The 15,311-nt window shown below is 40.5% G+C and overlaps 1 protein-coding gene across 1 annotated transcript in view; it reads left to right on the forward strand.

The window, feature by feature from the left end:
- The first annotated feature begins 2,453 nt into the window (after positions 1-2,453).
- ATP13A4 (ATPase 13A4) overlaps positions 2,454-15,311 on the forward strand; it is a 41,780-nt gene continuing 28,922 nt past the window's right edge. The window contains exons 1-5 of the mRNA XM_035335182.1: positions 2,454-2,516; positions 10,315-10,488; positions 12,951-13,088; positions 14,888-14,958; positions 15,050-15,130. Of these exons, the coding sequence (XP_035191073.1) occupies positions 2,454-2,516; positions 10,315-10,488; positions 12,951-13,088; positions 14,888-14,958; positions 15,050-15,130 (527 nt within the window). The remainder of the gene's footprint in view (positions 2,517-10,314; positions 10,489-12,950; positions 13,089-14,887; positions 14,959-15,049; positions 15,131-15,311) is intronic.

Raw genomic sequence — 15,311 nt, forward strand, 5'->3', positions numbered from 1 at the left:
GTTTTCCTCAGCTTAACCAGCCCCCTCTTCCCCACAGACCTTGTTTCCTCACTCCTTTCCCTTCTCTGTGCTGTCTCTGGGCACCGTGCTGCACCCTTATTGCTGCAGAGTTGTGCAGAAAAATAAATTCGGAGTGTTTTTTTAAGCCAGGCTGTTGTTTATACAGTGGGATTTTTTCATAGCAAATTAAATTGCACAAGGTTGACAAAGGATGACATGATACATGGATGCTTTTTCAGGACTGAGATTAAGGGCATAAAAACGAGGTGAGGCACATGTTTGCTTACTTTTAGGTTTAATGTTTTCTTTTCAACTTTTAAGGTGTAATCTTTGTTTTAAATCTTATTTTTGCCCTTGCATTTTAACTTGACGAGTCAATTTTGTGTTTTTCATCTGCGTTTTTAGGCAAATTTCAAATTAAAAAAGAGGAATGATGATAACCATCTATAAGAGATAATACAAGGAACTTTTATTTCTAATCTGTAATGCTTAGTTTTAACAGTAGGGGGCATCATTTAACTAAAGGTCTACTTCAGGGTGCTTGAGAGGCATTTTCTACATCAGAAAATGAATCTCCTTAAGTAAAATGGACAAATTCCACAGTCTTCATGGGTTCTAGATTAACAGATTTTACTGGAATGTTATGACAGGTTGCCAATTAATGGAAATTATGAATGTTTTTCACCCTTGTTTTCCCTTTGTTTTCAGTTTTGAATAACCAAATCTCCCAATAAAAAATGTTTTGTAGGAGTAGAAATTGTCATCAGCAGCTGGACTTGGCCTTTAAATAGTGAATAGATTGGATGAGTCCTGATTCTTCCCTGGAGCTCCAGGTTTGGTGGGATATCCTGCATGCAGCTCACCTCTCTTCTCCATGAAAGGGCAGCTCAGTGACCCCTACTGTACCTGAGCCTTCTGCAGACACTACGAGTAGCAAGATTGACATTTGCAGATGCAGCAAAAGCTGACCAGGCAGAAAAAGCGTGTGTGGCACTCCTGTTTTCTGCTGCTGTCACCTCCCAAACTAATGAGTCATTTCCCAAAATCATCAGCCTGCTTTGGAAAAGGTACGTTGGTGGTTGTTTCCTGTCCTTTATAACTTTTATGTAGCACTAATCCCTGTAAACAGGTTTATCAGAAATGGACTGTATTGCATTCTTTTTAATTTTTATCTGGAAATTGTGATTCTCATGTAATAATTGTAGTTCTTGCTGCTGAGTCTTGAAAGAACAAAGTAAAATTGGCAGCTTCTCTTGTGTTGAGTGGCTTAGCTCCCTCATTTTCTCTTCTCTCTTCCCTGCATTTCTCCCATTTCAATTTCTCTGGCCACTGCATGAAACAGGCACTGGCCTTCCCTGGTACTTGAGGTGTTTGGAGCCAGTACAAGCCCATGCCCCATGGAAATAAAGTACTGTTGAATAGGAACTAACTTGGCACCTCTTGATCTGTTTCAGTCACCCTAGAAATAATATTTTAGTTTCCTTAACATATTTTCTGGAAGAACAGGTTTGTCTTTCCTTGCCTCATTCTTACAATATTTGATGTATAACTTCTTGAAAAGTAGCAACGGACAAGGAAGTAGTACTGTGAATGAATCACAAAACTAATAAACAATTCAGCCCATACTAGTGAAAAATGAGGTGGTTTTCTGATTGCTGTTTTTTTCTGCCAGCTTCCTTTTGGTCCTGATTTGGAGGTCAGAGTTATTTGTATCCATTTCACTGACATCAGTTTCTGTGAAGCTCCAGTTTCCCTGAAGAGTGAGTAAATAACTTTAATTACCTTCCCCAAAGCTCTTTAGTGAGGTCAGAAGACATTCTGTGACAATATTCTTAATAATGAACAAAAACATTACAGACCCTACATGGCTTGATTCCGACACAGTCAGTGCAGAAGTCCACCTGCAGAAACCGGGGCCACTGTTTGCAATGCCAGAGCTTGAATTTTTCTCCAAGGAATATGAGGGGATCACAGCTGGATGCTTAGTTCAGGCTGGTTGCTAAGAGTATAACAACAGCAATGCCTGTTTTCTTCTCGTTTGGACACACTTCTTAGTCCCCAGTGACTCCATAATCTCTCGAGGAGAAATATTCCCCTCTTGCCCTCCCCTGAAAGTTGCATGCCAGCAGCATTTGCTGCGCAGAGTTATGACTAGGAGTCATACCGTGGCGAAAACATGTTAGATGTAATTTTTTCTTTCTCCCAGTGCCTTTGAGTGAGTTTTATTTGAAGGTATCCCCTCAATCTAAAAAAACCCAGCAGCAAAATGAGGGGAGGAGGGATGAATGTTACCTGCTAACCCCACAGAGAGGGAGGAGCTCCATTCTTCAAACATCAGCAAAGTTATAAGAAAGGTGTGTACTGAGAGCACTTCCTCAGTGTGGAAGTTAAAGCCACTCAACGCTGAAGACCTGTCCTGAGGGTGCTGTAGAAAGTCTCCAGAGGGTCATTTCATGGGGGAGAATTCTGCCAAGAACCATTATGCACAGCTTAACCAGGGAGAGGAGAATGAGATGGTGAGTCGTTGTATCTTTGTCTAGGTCTTTCTTAACTTGAAGCAGCAGATGGCACATGTTCAACATTAAAATGCTACAGCCAGTGATTTAGTTATGGATGGGGGAGGTGTTTCCATAGCAGAAACATGCAGTTAGAAAGGGATAATTTTTATTTTTTATTTTTTATTTTTTTTTTAGGAGAAAGAAAATTAAGTTGTATGTGTCCACCGGATTTAACTGGTTTTCACCTCCAACACGGGGTGGTTTGACAGAGTCTAGAAGAAGATGGCAGAATATTGATGTGGCATTGTAAAAGTAGCTGGAGCTGGCCTTGTTGTAGCTTGAGGGATGGCCTAGAGTGGTGTTCTTAACAGTTTGACAGCTGAATCTCTAGAGTCCGCTGCAGTTGGATGAGGACTGGGACCCTCAGCTTTCTCTGGAACATAAAACCACATGTTATGTTTGCATAACTTATTAGCATAAGCAGCCTGATGAATTGGCAACACTATTCTACTCTGAGAACTTACATAAAGCTGCTTTTCTAAATACTACCGTATTTCTTCCCAGAGTTTTTCAGGTAGGACTATGTTTACATTCATTCTGTAACACATGGAAATAAGTCTGATATTTCCACAAAGTATCTGATCTACTGCATGTTGCTGCTTTGAAATAGTAAGCCCAGTGCACAACTGTAGTAAATTCAGTGCTTCTGAGCTGCTTTATTATTACTGCGTGTTACAGATCAGCTATTTGTCACATACGCATATGCCCATCTAACAGATTCTGCTGGAGATGTCAGACCCATGATGCAGCTGTACAGCAACAGTTGTCATGCGTGTCTAGAAAATGCAGTGCGTCTCAAAATTCCTGTGCTGCAGAACCACAATGTCTCTAGCTGTGCTATGAGAATATGTAGGATGTCTGGGTGTACAGCAGCCTCAGCAAGCCTAGTGAAACACAGTCACATACAAGCTGACATGACAGTTCACGTCCAGAAATCCTGGACAAATCTTAAAAATGTACTCACTGAGAATTGTTTTAGTGAAAAAGAGAACTTGTCATGGAAAAGCATGATTATTTGTTATCCTTGGATAGAAATAGAGATTTTCAGTCAGCTCTCTGCCATCCAAAGAAGGGGAGATGTCATATTTTGCATAATGCTGACCTGGGTAATCTGATGTGCTGGAGAATGTGGTACAGAGTCATCCAGCAGCATGAAGGGAGCACTGCAGGAAGTGCAAGGCACTGGCTCTGAGGGTGGAGACTAATTAGCTGAGTGCAATACAGAACCCAACTGGCTCTGCAGCTGAGTTACTGAACCTGCTCACAGCACCCCGCTCCTGGCTCTAGCCCTGGTGCTGATGCTCCTCAGCTTCTTTTGCTGTTTTTGTGCCTGTGCTCCACCCTCCCACTGTCCTTCTAGGACTGTAAACACCCTGTCATTCTCTTCCAACGCACTACTGGCATTGTCACTAGCAATGCCAGAACTGAGCCTGAGCTAATTACGTTTTAAGTGGACCTGTCTGGTTCTGGGCAGAGCCACACCATCGTACACTGCATGTCCAGCTCCAGCTGTGCACTACTGGGACACCCAGGCTATGCTTGCATGGAGTCATCAGTACCACATTACCTTTCCAGTATTGTTCCTGTTTCTCACCAGTGTCACAATCAGTACGTGTGCCATGAGTCCAGTGCTCTGGGATCTGCACATGACTCTGATGTGTTCCATGCACAGCTGATACGTGTGCATGGTGTGGAATCAGTCTGCACTTGTGAATTCAAGGTGTCTGGCAGTTGCTCTTAGTGCCTGCAGTGAACAAGAACAGTGCTCATTCACCTGGGATTCCCAAATGTCCCAAATGAAAATTACAGAAAAAAAGATTGAAAAAGCAATTGACTCATAGGTGCAATTAAATCCACTGCCAATTTTTGCTAGATTTGGTGGGTATGTTTCTGTCTTTGGTACGCGTGTGTAAGAGAGAGAGAAAAAAGATTTGTGTGAGAGAGAGGAAGAGGTCTATGAGAGTGCCTGGAGGCTTGTAAGGGGACAAGGAAGAAAGGAATGAAAGACAAAGAACAGCTATTGTGTGTGTGTATTTGCGTGAAAGAAAAAGTGAGTGGTATGTGGTTACGGTAAGTTCTGAAGAAAGAGGAAAAAAAAGACTGTTTGAGCAGAGGTGAGGAAGAGCGTATGGGGTAAAGGAGAATTATGTGTGGACATCTATTTGTTAAAATTGTGTATTTTAAATTATTGGAAGCCACAGCAAGAGACACTGACACATAATGTCTCAGTAACCCTGCAAGATTCTTTTAAAATTCTAAGCCATGCAAAATATTTTTCGACATTATTTTTAGGTCATTTTAATCCACCTGAACCAAATTAATAACAAGCAGTTCTTGACTGTTCAGACAAGATCATATTGTTTAATGTAATAACGAAACAGCTGACGTTCAGGTGGCAGTTCTTCCAAAGTGAGGTAGGTCATTTTGAAAGCATGCAGGTTGTTAATTTGGACTTTGGGCAAGCAGTGCTTTTCCCTGTTGATTTTGCTGGGGAATGTCAGGGAACTCTAATGAGAAGAAATACTTCTAAGTTTTCTCCAGTGTTGTCTGTCTCTTCGTACAACTGAGATGCTAGATGGTCCTGTATTTAAGAACAGTCAGTCTGACTTAGAAAATCTACCCTGTATATCCTTTTACGTGTCTATGGGATTATTTTACATGGCTGAAGCACATCTAATTGAACAAGAGCTGCAGGGGCAATGTGCTTCAGAAGCAGAGTTCACTCTCTTGGTACCCAGTAGAAACTTAGCAATATATGTTCAGAGCATGAGTAACTATATCTTTGTATAACTGTTTGCATTACTGGAAAGAATTAGTAGTGTGCCAGCACTGGACACAGCAGCTTGCCTCAGAGAGAGGGTTAAGAGATGTGGTAATAGGATTTATTCTAGGAATTGCCTTTTTTTATTTTTATTTTTTTCATCAGAAATATCTGCTTGAAGGTGTTTTTGCGAATAAGTAATTTTTGTTGGAATAGGAAGAGGGAAGAAAATCAAGGTTTTATGCCCCCTGGCAATTTGATGGTTCTCTCTGTACAGCTGGGAACTAATCATCCTCTTTGAACAAGCCTTAAAGTGCAAAAGATTGCAATGGACTTCAACAGGCTGCTGCTTCAGGAAGGATTTGCCAGAAGCAGATCTTAATCTTACGTTCCCAAGTTGGTTATGTTTGAAGGAAAGGGACAGCCATAGTCAGTCAGCTGGTAAACCCCAGTTCGCTGCTGCATGTTGGCAGCCGTCTGCATCCTAATGCCAAAGTTATTAAGGGAACCTGGTCCAGGAATTTTGTATACTTTGAATTTGGAAAATTCAAATCTGAAGATGGACTCTGAAAGGCACAACCATGTTTCTAATAGAACAACATTGAGTGTTGCTCCTGGCTTCAGAGGGAACAGAAACAAACCTCTAATGAAACAGGTTCCAATTGCTAAGAATGAGATTCTGTTATTAAATTTGTTGTGAATCTTTGCCAGTCTTTCAAGTCTAATCCTATTATCTGTTGTTATAGCAACAGGTTATTCGTAATAGGGTATCTGGTGATTGGTTTGCCAGAAGTATGATATTTCACAGCTGCTGTATAAGCTCCTTTCTCTTTGGTAGCTACCGGCCACGTTTACACCAAGGAAAAGGGTACCTGAATTTGTTTTCACTTTTGCATTTAATTTCTGCTGTGCAGATGACTCTGCAGATACAGGATTTTTTTCTTTTAAATGTAACAGAGACTTGCTTTACACTAGAGTAATAAGCCCTTGAGTGTTGGCTTTGTATGATTGTAAGCGCAGCTAAGAGCCTTTCATTGAATAATCATATTTTCTGCCAGCTGAGCAGGTCTGACAGCTTTTTCTGTCCAATAATCCATGGCTCCTCCCTTGACCCTCCACTCACGAGTTGAAACCCTTCTGTATTTGCCACTCTTTTGGTTGTTAAGAGTCCGAGGAGACAGGGGTTGCTAACAGGCAAGGAAACAGTTTTACAATACACTACGACTTATTGAAAATTATGCTACACAGATTAGATGAGTCCTGAATATAAGCCTTTTCTGTAGGTAGTGCTATCTCATGTGAGATAGCAAGAAACCCTTAAGAGTATTCCAGATATCTAATCTTAGCTTTGTTTTCTACCATCTCTTTGTCTTATGAACCCAAGTTATTTGGCAGTATAACATTATATGTGGCAAATGCACACATCAAGCCCTAAAAACCTGCCCACATGGTAGAAAAGTTGTCATGGTACAAATCTGTATGTTTCAGGCCTGTCTCCACAAGAAGCATGTCTGCATCAGCACAGCCTCCTTGTGCGTTGAAATACAAGCCAGCAAAAGTTATTCTCTTTTCCTTAACAACATAAAATCAACCTGATAGGCATGTTCTTACTGGTGACATCAACATCAGGATTTTTGCCAGCCCAGGAAGTATTGTTTCCCATAGCGGACATAAATTTGCTTGGAGATCTTTTGTAGTATAGACCTAGCAAATCCTGAATAAGCTTGAAGGATTTCCAAACACTAATTACTGTAAGGCATTCACGTGGCTAGATAAACCTGCTGAGAAACTTGCATTATGTGTGTGCCTGTTCCCACTTCATGCATATTGTGGTTACCTGTGTTGTGGGTCTAATATTTACCTTGTTTTTGAGAAGAGAATTTTTTTTTTTTTTTTTGAGAATTCACCTGAAGAGGAATTCCACTTGTTGATTTATATGACAAGTGAGAAGTATTTTCACTAATACTGTTTCTGTTTCAACTAGGAATTATTTACCTACTAAATGTTTTTATGAATCCGTCATTCATTGCTATAGTCCTTCCTGCTGAAGGCAGAGAGTCAGAAAAAAACACCTGAACCTAACAGAACATTTTATTCTAAAGCTGAGTATCGAAAAGTTCCTGCCTAGGGATCTTTGGGTAAGTCAGGTTTGGAGCTCAATCTGTTTCCCTGCCTAGTTTTACTTCTGAATGATATGACCCAGGTAGGTAATCTGCTTCAGCCATTTCCAGACCTTGGGAAAACCTTGCTTTGCTTTGGCTTTAGAATCCAGCTGCACATCCAGATATGTAACAACAGTGTTTATTCTTTCCCAGAGCACTCCTTGTAGAGCTCCCAAACACCTATGTTCAGAAGCGTCACATTCATCAAGAAAAAAAACAGCAACTTGAACTAACACCAGTTTTCATAGGGCAGAGCGTGCACTGTGTCAAAACAGCTCGAGGGTATCTGTCTCAGGCGAGTCCATTATCAGAAGTAGCAAGAACCAGCAGAGTAGTGAGTGATGTGAGATAATGTCTTTTTTCTTCCCAGCTGAGCTATTTTCCTTCTTTTCCTCTCTCCTAGCTTTCAAGATGAGGAATACTGATGCTGGCTTGATATTGGGAAGCGTCTTGAGATCTAAGGGATCAAACTGTTTTTTGAGGGGAAAACGAAGGTCTGGAAACATAGGCAGGTGTAGGCAGAACTCAAATCCGTATTTTGATACATAGGTGCCTGGTTTCCTAGGCAGAGAAAGAAAGAATCTGCCCTAGCTCTATGGTTCCTGTTTGCTCTCTGCTTGCTTGCTGTTCTGTGAATGTTCTGTGGTGAACAGGGATGATCTGTTTGCAGTGTGTTTTTATTTCCGCCCTTTCGGATGTTTATTTGCATAAAGCAGAAGCTTCATTTCAAAAATATAAAAAATTGGACGGCTGCATGACTCACCCCAACCTTGCCATTATGAAAGAAGACACCATTATCCCTCCAAACACATTGCTTTGGTGGGGGGACCTCTTGGTTAAGTTGTCATGTCAGGCTTGGGGAATCATTCAGCATTTCAGAAGGGAAGAACACTGTCAACAGAAGATGATCAAAAATGACTGAGGGTGGGCACGTGCTAAGTGCCCACCCTCTTCCTTTTTTAATTGTATTAACTACAGCCTTATTGACTTCTCAGACTTTGGGTGTAAGGCACAAAAGCTGGAAATTAAAGGAATGATTCATTCACAGAAGCAAGATGCACATGGCAGCGATCTCATTCTTCCCCACCCTGATATCCATGCCCATCCCAACTTGAAAAGATTATTCTAATTATTCCAGGTACAGCTATTTACTGGAGGATATCCGAAGGCACATTCTTTTAACAGTTCTTCCCTTAGGCATCTCTATCTCCTTGGGAGTTTCTTTACCTTGCTGACAAGCCGTAGTGTCTGGAGCCAAGTACCTGCATCTTGCTAGTAACCAATTGCTGTGAACAGTGAGTTTGCATTGTTGTATGTACTGTTCTGTATGTTGGTGCTGACACTAATTTGTGACCTTTTTTGTTGAGAATACAAATAGACAGATGTTCATGGACAGCCCTTTACCGGTCTGTAGGAGCAATTAGTCAATTCTAGTAACACGACTGCCACATCAACTACCATCTAACAGCTTTGCCTATCTGCTGGCCTCCATGAGCTTCGTTCTGTCTGCTAAAAAGTTTCCTTATGGGCTGGTCAGACTATAGAAACCTCTGAAAAGGCTGAGTACGTGCATCTCAAGGTGGTATAAACAGGTCCTGTGCAATGCAGGCCACTTGCGAGCATAGGTTCCATGTTTGTTTGTTTTTCCTACAGTTGCCGATTTCTTCTGTCTAGAATCTGTATGGAGACACCTAGGAAGATAGAGTCTGTCTTTTGGGCAATGACATAGGGCAGGCAGTGAGTGGAACCACTGGGTAGGGCCTGCGTTTCTCGTAACAAGCAAAGACCCCACCACAGAACCAGGAAATATGTATTACTCACCCTTCCAATTACATTATCTTTTCTTCTCCCCTCATGAATGGATCTTGCAATACCTGTGGCCATGGATATCTGATACTGAGAAGCAGATTGCACAATTGCTGCATATATACTAGGAAGAAGGAGACTGAGAAATCTTAACCCTTATGTGCAAATTCTTGTGGTCATCTGATTTAATTGCAGCTGTGCAACCATCTGTCTTAGATCAGGGCTGGGTCTGCTCTGTAAAATCATTGTATCCATTTTGTTTCACCTTTACCCAGGCCCTGCTAGTGCAACAGAGAGAGAATTTGGCCATGGTACCATGACCTGGCACCTCTTAAACTGTATTGCTGACAGTCATCCCTTTGAAGTTTTGGGCAGGTCACCTTGCTTCACTGTAGCAATTTCCCCAGCTTTAAAAATGGAATAATACCTACTCATACAGCTAGGGTAAGTAGATTCCTTTTGCCTTCTGAACATGTCAAGCATTGCGCAAGTGTTCATAAGCTGTTCTTACTAACAGTTATTATTATTTTGTGATGTTAGGACAGTGGCACATTGGCAAGGTCCAGAATCCTCACACAGGAGATACCGTGCAAGGTGGTAACAGCCCTACAAGTGCTGTGTTAGTGCCAAGTTGTATGAAGCAGCTTCAGCTAGTCTCACCCAGGGGCCTTAAAAAAGCTGACCAAGCAAGTCTGGCTTCATGTCTCAGGGCCTAGAGGTTAGGGCCTTCATGTTTTCATGTCATTCGAACTCATCCACAGTTTCACAACTACATAAAACTGTATTAGAGGCTTGGTCTGTCTATAGCGGTCCACATTTTGTACAAGTGTATGAAAACTTCTGTGAAGTATGCAAAATTATTTTCTAATCATGGACCATAAAGAACGTAAGTTCTATGACTTGTTTTTTTCACAGTGCCATACTGAACAGTATCTATGGGAGAGCAATTGATGATGGGAAATGGCAATATTTCAGGTATTTTGTTAAGACAAATACTAATATTTTTTTCCTTGTCTTTGCTGTACAGGAGATTTTTGGCTACAAAACCCAAGGCTGCCGCAAGGCCTTGTGCATTGCTGGATACATCTTGTCCTGTGGGGCTCTGCTGCTGCTGTTTTACTGGAAGCCAGAATGGGACGTGTGGGCAAACTGCATCCCCTGCAGCTTGGAAGAAGCGGACATTGTATTGCTTAGAACAACAGTAGGTGCCTCCTATAATCTTTAAATTAATTCCTAGTATGTAGTTAATTGGAAGGTGAGTTAATTGGAAAGAATCCAGTTAGCTGAAATCTCTAATGTTGCCGATGTCTTGCAGTAATATATTTGGCATCACTGAGCTGCAGAACTTTCTGTAGTATTTCACAAATTCTGTGTAAGATGATAATTGGAATGGAGGTTAACAGCTGATCAGACCACAGATTAAAAAAAATGAGCTGAAGAATCTGTAATGCCTGTGGATTTCTGACTATATTATTTGCTCTCAACTCTTTCCCCTCCCTTCCACCACCTCTGTCTTTTCTACATTGTCAATCTGTTCTTGGATTCTAAAGCATCTCTTTGCTTGGCAGTGTTCAGGAGGTCCTTCTCCTTCCCTCACTTGGCCATCCTAGTGAATTTGTCCCTCTCTGCCAGAATTTAGCCACTGGACGAATCCAAAGATTTGTCTAGCTCTGTCCCTAGCAGTGTCGAACAGTGCAAGATGAGGGATCAATATAAGGATGAGGGCAAGCATAGGCTACTTGTTTTTCATGTCTGTATGCCTTCAGTTTCCATCAGTCCTTTCACATGTCCAATAAGGCTGTAGTCCTGCAGATAGTGCTTTCAGGTCTATTATGTTTTGCTAGTAGTTCTTCTATCCATTGCAAACTGTGCTGCAGCTCTGCAACATACCCAAACCCTGATTTCATTTCATGGAAGCTAGTGCAAAACTGAAAGAAGCAAACTGAAACTTGATTCTGAATCCCAGCTGAGCCTGAATACTCCAGGAGCTGGCAGTGTTAGCTTTCTTCCACAAGTTAGATTTTTTTCTGTTTCAAAGACTCCTGAACAATGGCATGTGCAATTGCAAAATGGAATGTGCTACCATTGTATTTGAGCTACCTTCTTAAAGGAGCACAACAGTATGCAGTTAGAATCTTGAGTTTTGAAAATCACAGATCTGCCTGTTGTATATTTTATACGGAAACAATCTGCAACCTAATAGGAATCATATTAGGTTTAATCTCCCTTTTTAATCTTCAATTCAGTTTGCATTTTTAATTACTTATTCTCGTGTGTCATTTTAAATGTATTTGCCATGCCAAGCACTTTTGGCATAAATGAGTTTTAAAACGATCCTTCGTGTAATTAAACATGAATTGAATCATATTGTACATTCTTTTTATCAGTAAGCTCTCTGAAAATATGCTCTGGGCATTTGGCAATTGCAGATTTCCTTCTTGGGTCCTTTGCATGAAAATGACAGTTTTTTTCCCCCCTACATTCTTTCTGATTGCATTAGTTCTTAAATGTGATGGCTACTGCTAATGAGAATAGAAGTAACCCTGTCAGCTTGATCCTTGGAGTTCTCTTTTGCCTCACATAAGACCTTCATTCATAATTTATCATCATCTCTGCAATGGCAATGTAAGAGCCTATTAACTCACTTTTGTTATTGAAGTTTAACTCACTTTAGTTTATATAATGAGCACCTGTGTTATTCATTGCTTCCCATCTCAATCTGCATCCCAATGTCTACTAATTCTGAAATCTAAATTGAAGATAAGTATCAGAAAATAAATGTTATTCTACTCATAATATGGGTTTAAGAAAAGAAGTTCACAAATTAAGATATATAAAAATTCTTAAAGGTCTTCTTTTGAACCCTTAAATTATTCAAAAGGACTCATAATTTTTTATTTCTGCTGTCATTTCTAAGTAAAGTGTAATAACTCTGCTTTCAGAGCCTGGCCATCTGCCAAAATTCTCACGTACTGAATATGATATATAAGTCAGTCCCACAGCTGGCTTTAAAATGCATGTGGTTCAGTGTTTCCATCTGAGACTTAACATGACAGTACTTATTACAGTAGTTGCTCTAATCTCTTAAGACTGCACTAACAATACTAATTATCAGGCAGTTCCAATGTTGAATTTATAATCTTGCTATTTATTTATTTATTTATAAAATAACCTCACTGTGGCAAAAGCTTGTCTAAGGTTACTCTAAGAGAGTCATGGCTTCTATCACATTTACTCCAATGAAGTGTTAACACATGAATGATGGTGAAAGAGTATTATACTGAACATCCATCTTGCAGTACAGAGCTATATGCTTTTTGACCTTCCCTTTACGGTATGATCACACAATCTCAGATTGTTCTATACTGTTTGCTTGCTTATTGATCATGACCCAGGTGTTCACATTCCACCCTTACCAGCCAAACACTGGACCTGCGCTGAGTGAATTACTTTGCAGTACTCACATTTTGATAGGACTGTGGTTCTGCTCCCCTTCTGATTTATCTATCAATCACAGGTGCTGGGAGGTTGCTGTTGGCTAGTTCCTTAAAAAAGTTGAGCAGTGTTCTAGAAAGGCCTACAGTAATCATTCACTTTAAAGTGATGGTGACTTTGGTCTGATTTTGAGGGGAACTGTGACACTTCTCTTTTATATTCATTTAGGATGAATTTCAGATTTATTCACGTAAGACTGTGACATGGATCTCTGTGTCTGCAGTTATCAAAAGTAAATTGGATTATCCAGGCATTGCTGAAGAAGACTCGATCTTCAACGAAGCCTTAATGAAGCCAAGTTTACAAGTAAGTCAATTATTGCCTGCAGCATCTGGGAGATGACAGCAAATCTCAGCCAGGCTTTATGGAGTGAAAGTGAGCTGTGAAACATATCCAGCCAAGAGACTTGCAGCTTGATAACACAGTGAGCTGTGAAAAGACAAGCTTGGAGAACTGTATTCGCCTTTGTAAAAATCCTCTCTTACTCCAAAGGGTGGTATGAAAAAGAGAGGTGACCTACATTATAAATAGGAGACACTCAAAACGCTGGAGTTGGCCATGAAGAATCAGAGTTCCATATCAAACACTCATTCCTGGCATAGGAATCAAAGAACTTAGGGGTGCCTGTGTATCTGAAGGGAAACTGAGGAACTGAACATCCAACAGCAACATGAAAACAGGGATGAATGCAGCTGAGGGGAAATAGAACAGAAAAGTGCCTAGGCAAAACTCTATCAGTATCTCCAGAAATGTTTTATCAAGGAGGCTCTGAAGCATGTTTTTCTTTCTTGCCTTTGTATACATCAATTTGAGCTTTAAAGTATGTTTGTTGGAGTCATCTCTTAAGCTGCCAACCATTCCTGCAAAAAATCCTGGTCTCTGCCAGTTCCATAGCTTGGAGATGCCAGTGAGGCACTGGGGAGAAGACAGATGATTAATTGATCCAAGCAAATCAGAAGGTCCCTCATGAGTTGAGTAAACACAATTATCCCTATTTTAGAACAAGTACCGGACAGTGCAGTTATATGTTTTGCTTAGCATCAAATGTTAAATTGGTGTAAGCAATGGTAATGCAATGGTACATTTGCTAATATCTGCCTCTTGATTATAGACACTAAATCACTCCACTGGGTAACCCATAAAAGAGCTATATATTGTTAGCATTTATTTTTGTATCTACAGCAATTTTTAGGAGATATTTTTATTATAAACCCAACTTCAGCTAAGCAAAGCTCTTGCCGGTTTTGCTGTTCTGTGTGACCATATCTTAATGCACATACGAAAGTTTAGTGCCAGCTAGTTTAATCAACTGGCACAATATGAAGGTGAAGACTGATTTGTAACATTCTTTGGAGGATTGAATTAGTAACATAAAAAAGCCCAATATAGCCCTTAAATAATAGGCCCTTTGAGCAACAGTAGTATCAGTCAAAACATCTAGGTAGAAAAGAACGTATTTCAAGAAGCAAAGAGCAGTTTAATCCTTCACTAGCAATTCAAAAGCTCCTACTTATATGTTAGTTATAAAACCTTTTTGCCTTTTAAGCTACCTAATTCCACAGAGTATTGTGTAGTGTCTGAGAGCTATCCAAGGAGCTACTTCTGCAGCAAGTTGAGTCCCTCATTTCCCAGTCCAATTTTTAGCATTGCAAATATTGCAGCTCCTTTGCTCCTAACTCCAGACCTCTTGTTAGGTTAATGACTGTGGTTATAGCTCCATTTTGAAACAGGGTATGAGCCGAGTATAGATTTCATTGGCCTATAATAGCGCTTATTGCACTGGGTAGGCAGAGTCCCCTAGAGCTGCTTTCTTTATTACCTGTGTGTATAGGTGTATAGCATTGCCTTCTTCCAGCTGATGTGAAACACCATTATCTCTAACAGGCTTCATTATTATTGCACAGGACAGGACAGACTCCTTTTGCAAGTCATAAATGACAGCATGCATTCCTCACAGATAACTGCTCTGCAAGGGCTTAGCATTAGCAGTGATTCAGGAGCTATCCTGGAATGGCCTTTCTTGTCTCTTGGCATATCTGTGAGCAGGCCTGGGAATATTTGTGTTTGCTGGGTTTCAACTATTGTTGTCCTGCCTTATTTTGCAGGTGAAAAGTATCCAAGTGCAAAAAATCCGCTATGTCTGGAATATCTATGCAAAACGGTTCCAGAAAGTTGGGTGAGTTTCATGCACTGGTTACATGAGTCTCTGAGGAAGTCAAGCTTCTTTGGAATAACCTCCTAAGGAAAACGTTCCATTTATATTTTAGTGCCCTAGAAGACCACCACACTTGTTCAGCTATACATGCCAAATTTGGTTCTGGTCTCACCTGCAATGAACAGAATATCAGGTACATATTTTAAAGCATTCTGAATACTCAACATATGGATTTCAAAGAGGTTTTAATGTACTGCTGCTGGTGCGCTTTTCTTGAGCTTCACGTATATACATTAATAAGCACATAATTTTAGATGAAGTGACCATGCATGTAAAAATTGAATGAAAAGTGCTAGAGAATGTTGTGTGTTCCT

This window comes from Oxyura jamaicensis, chromosome 9 (genome assembly GCF_011077185.1).
Source record: "Oxyura jamaicensis isolate SHBP4307 breed ruddy duck chromosome 9, BPBGC_Ojam_1.0, whole genome shotgun sequence".
In the NCBI taxonomy this organism is placed as follows: Eukaryota; Metazoa; Chordata; class Aves; order Anseriformes; family Anatidae; genus Oxyura; species Oxyura jamaicensis.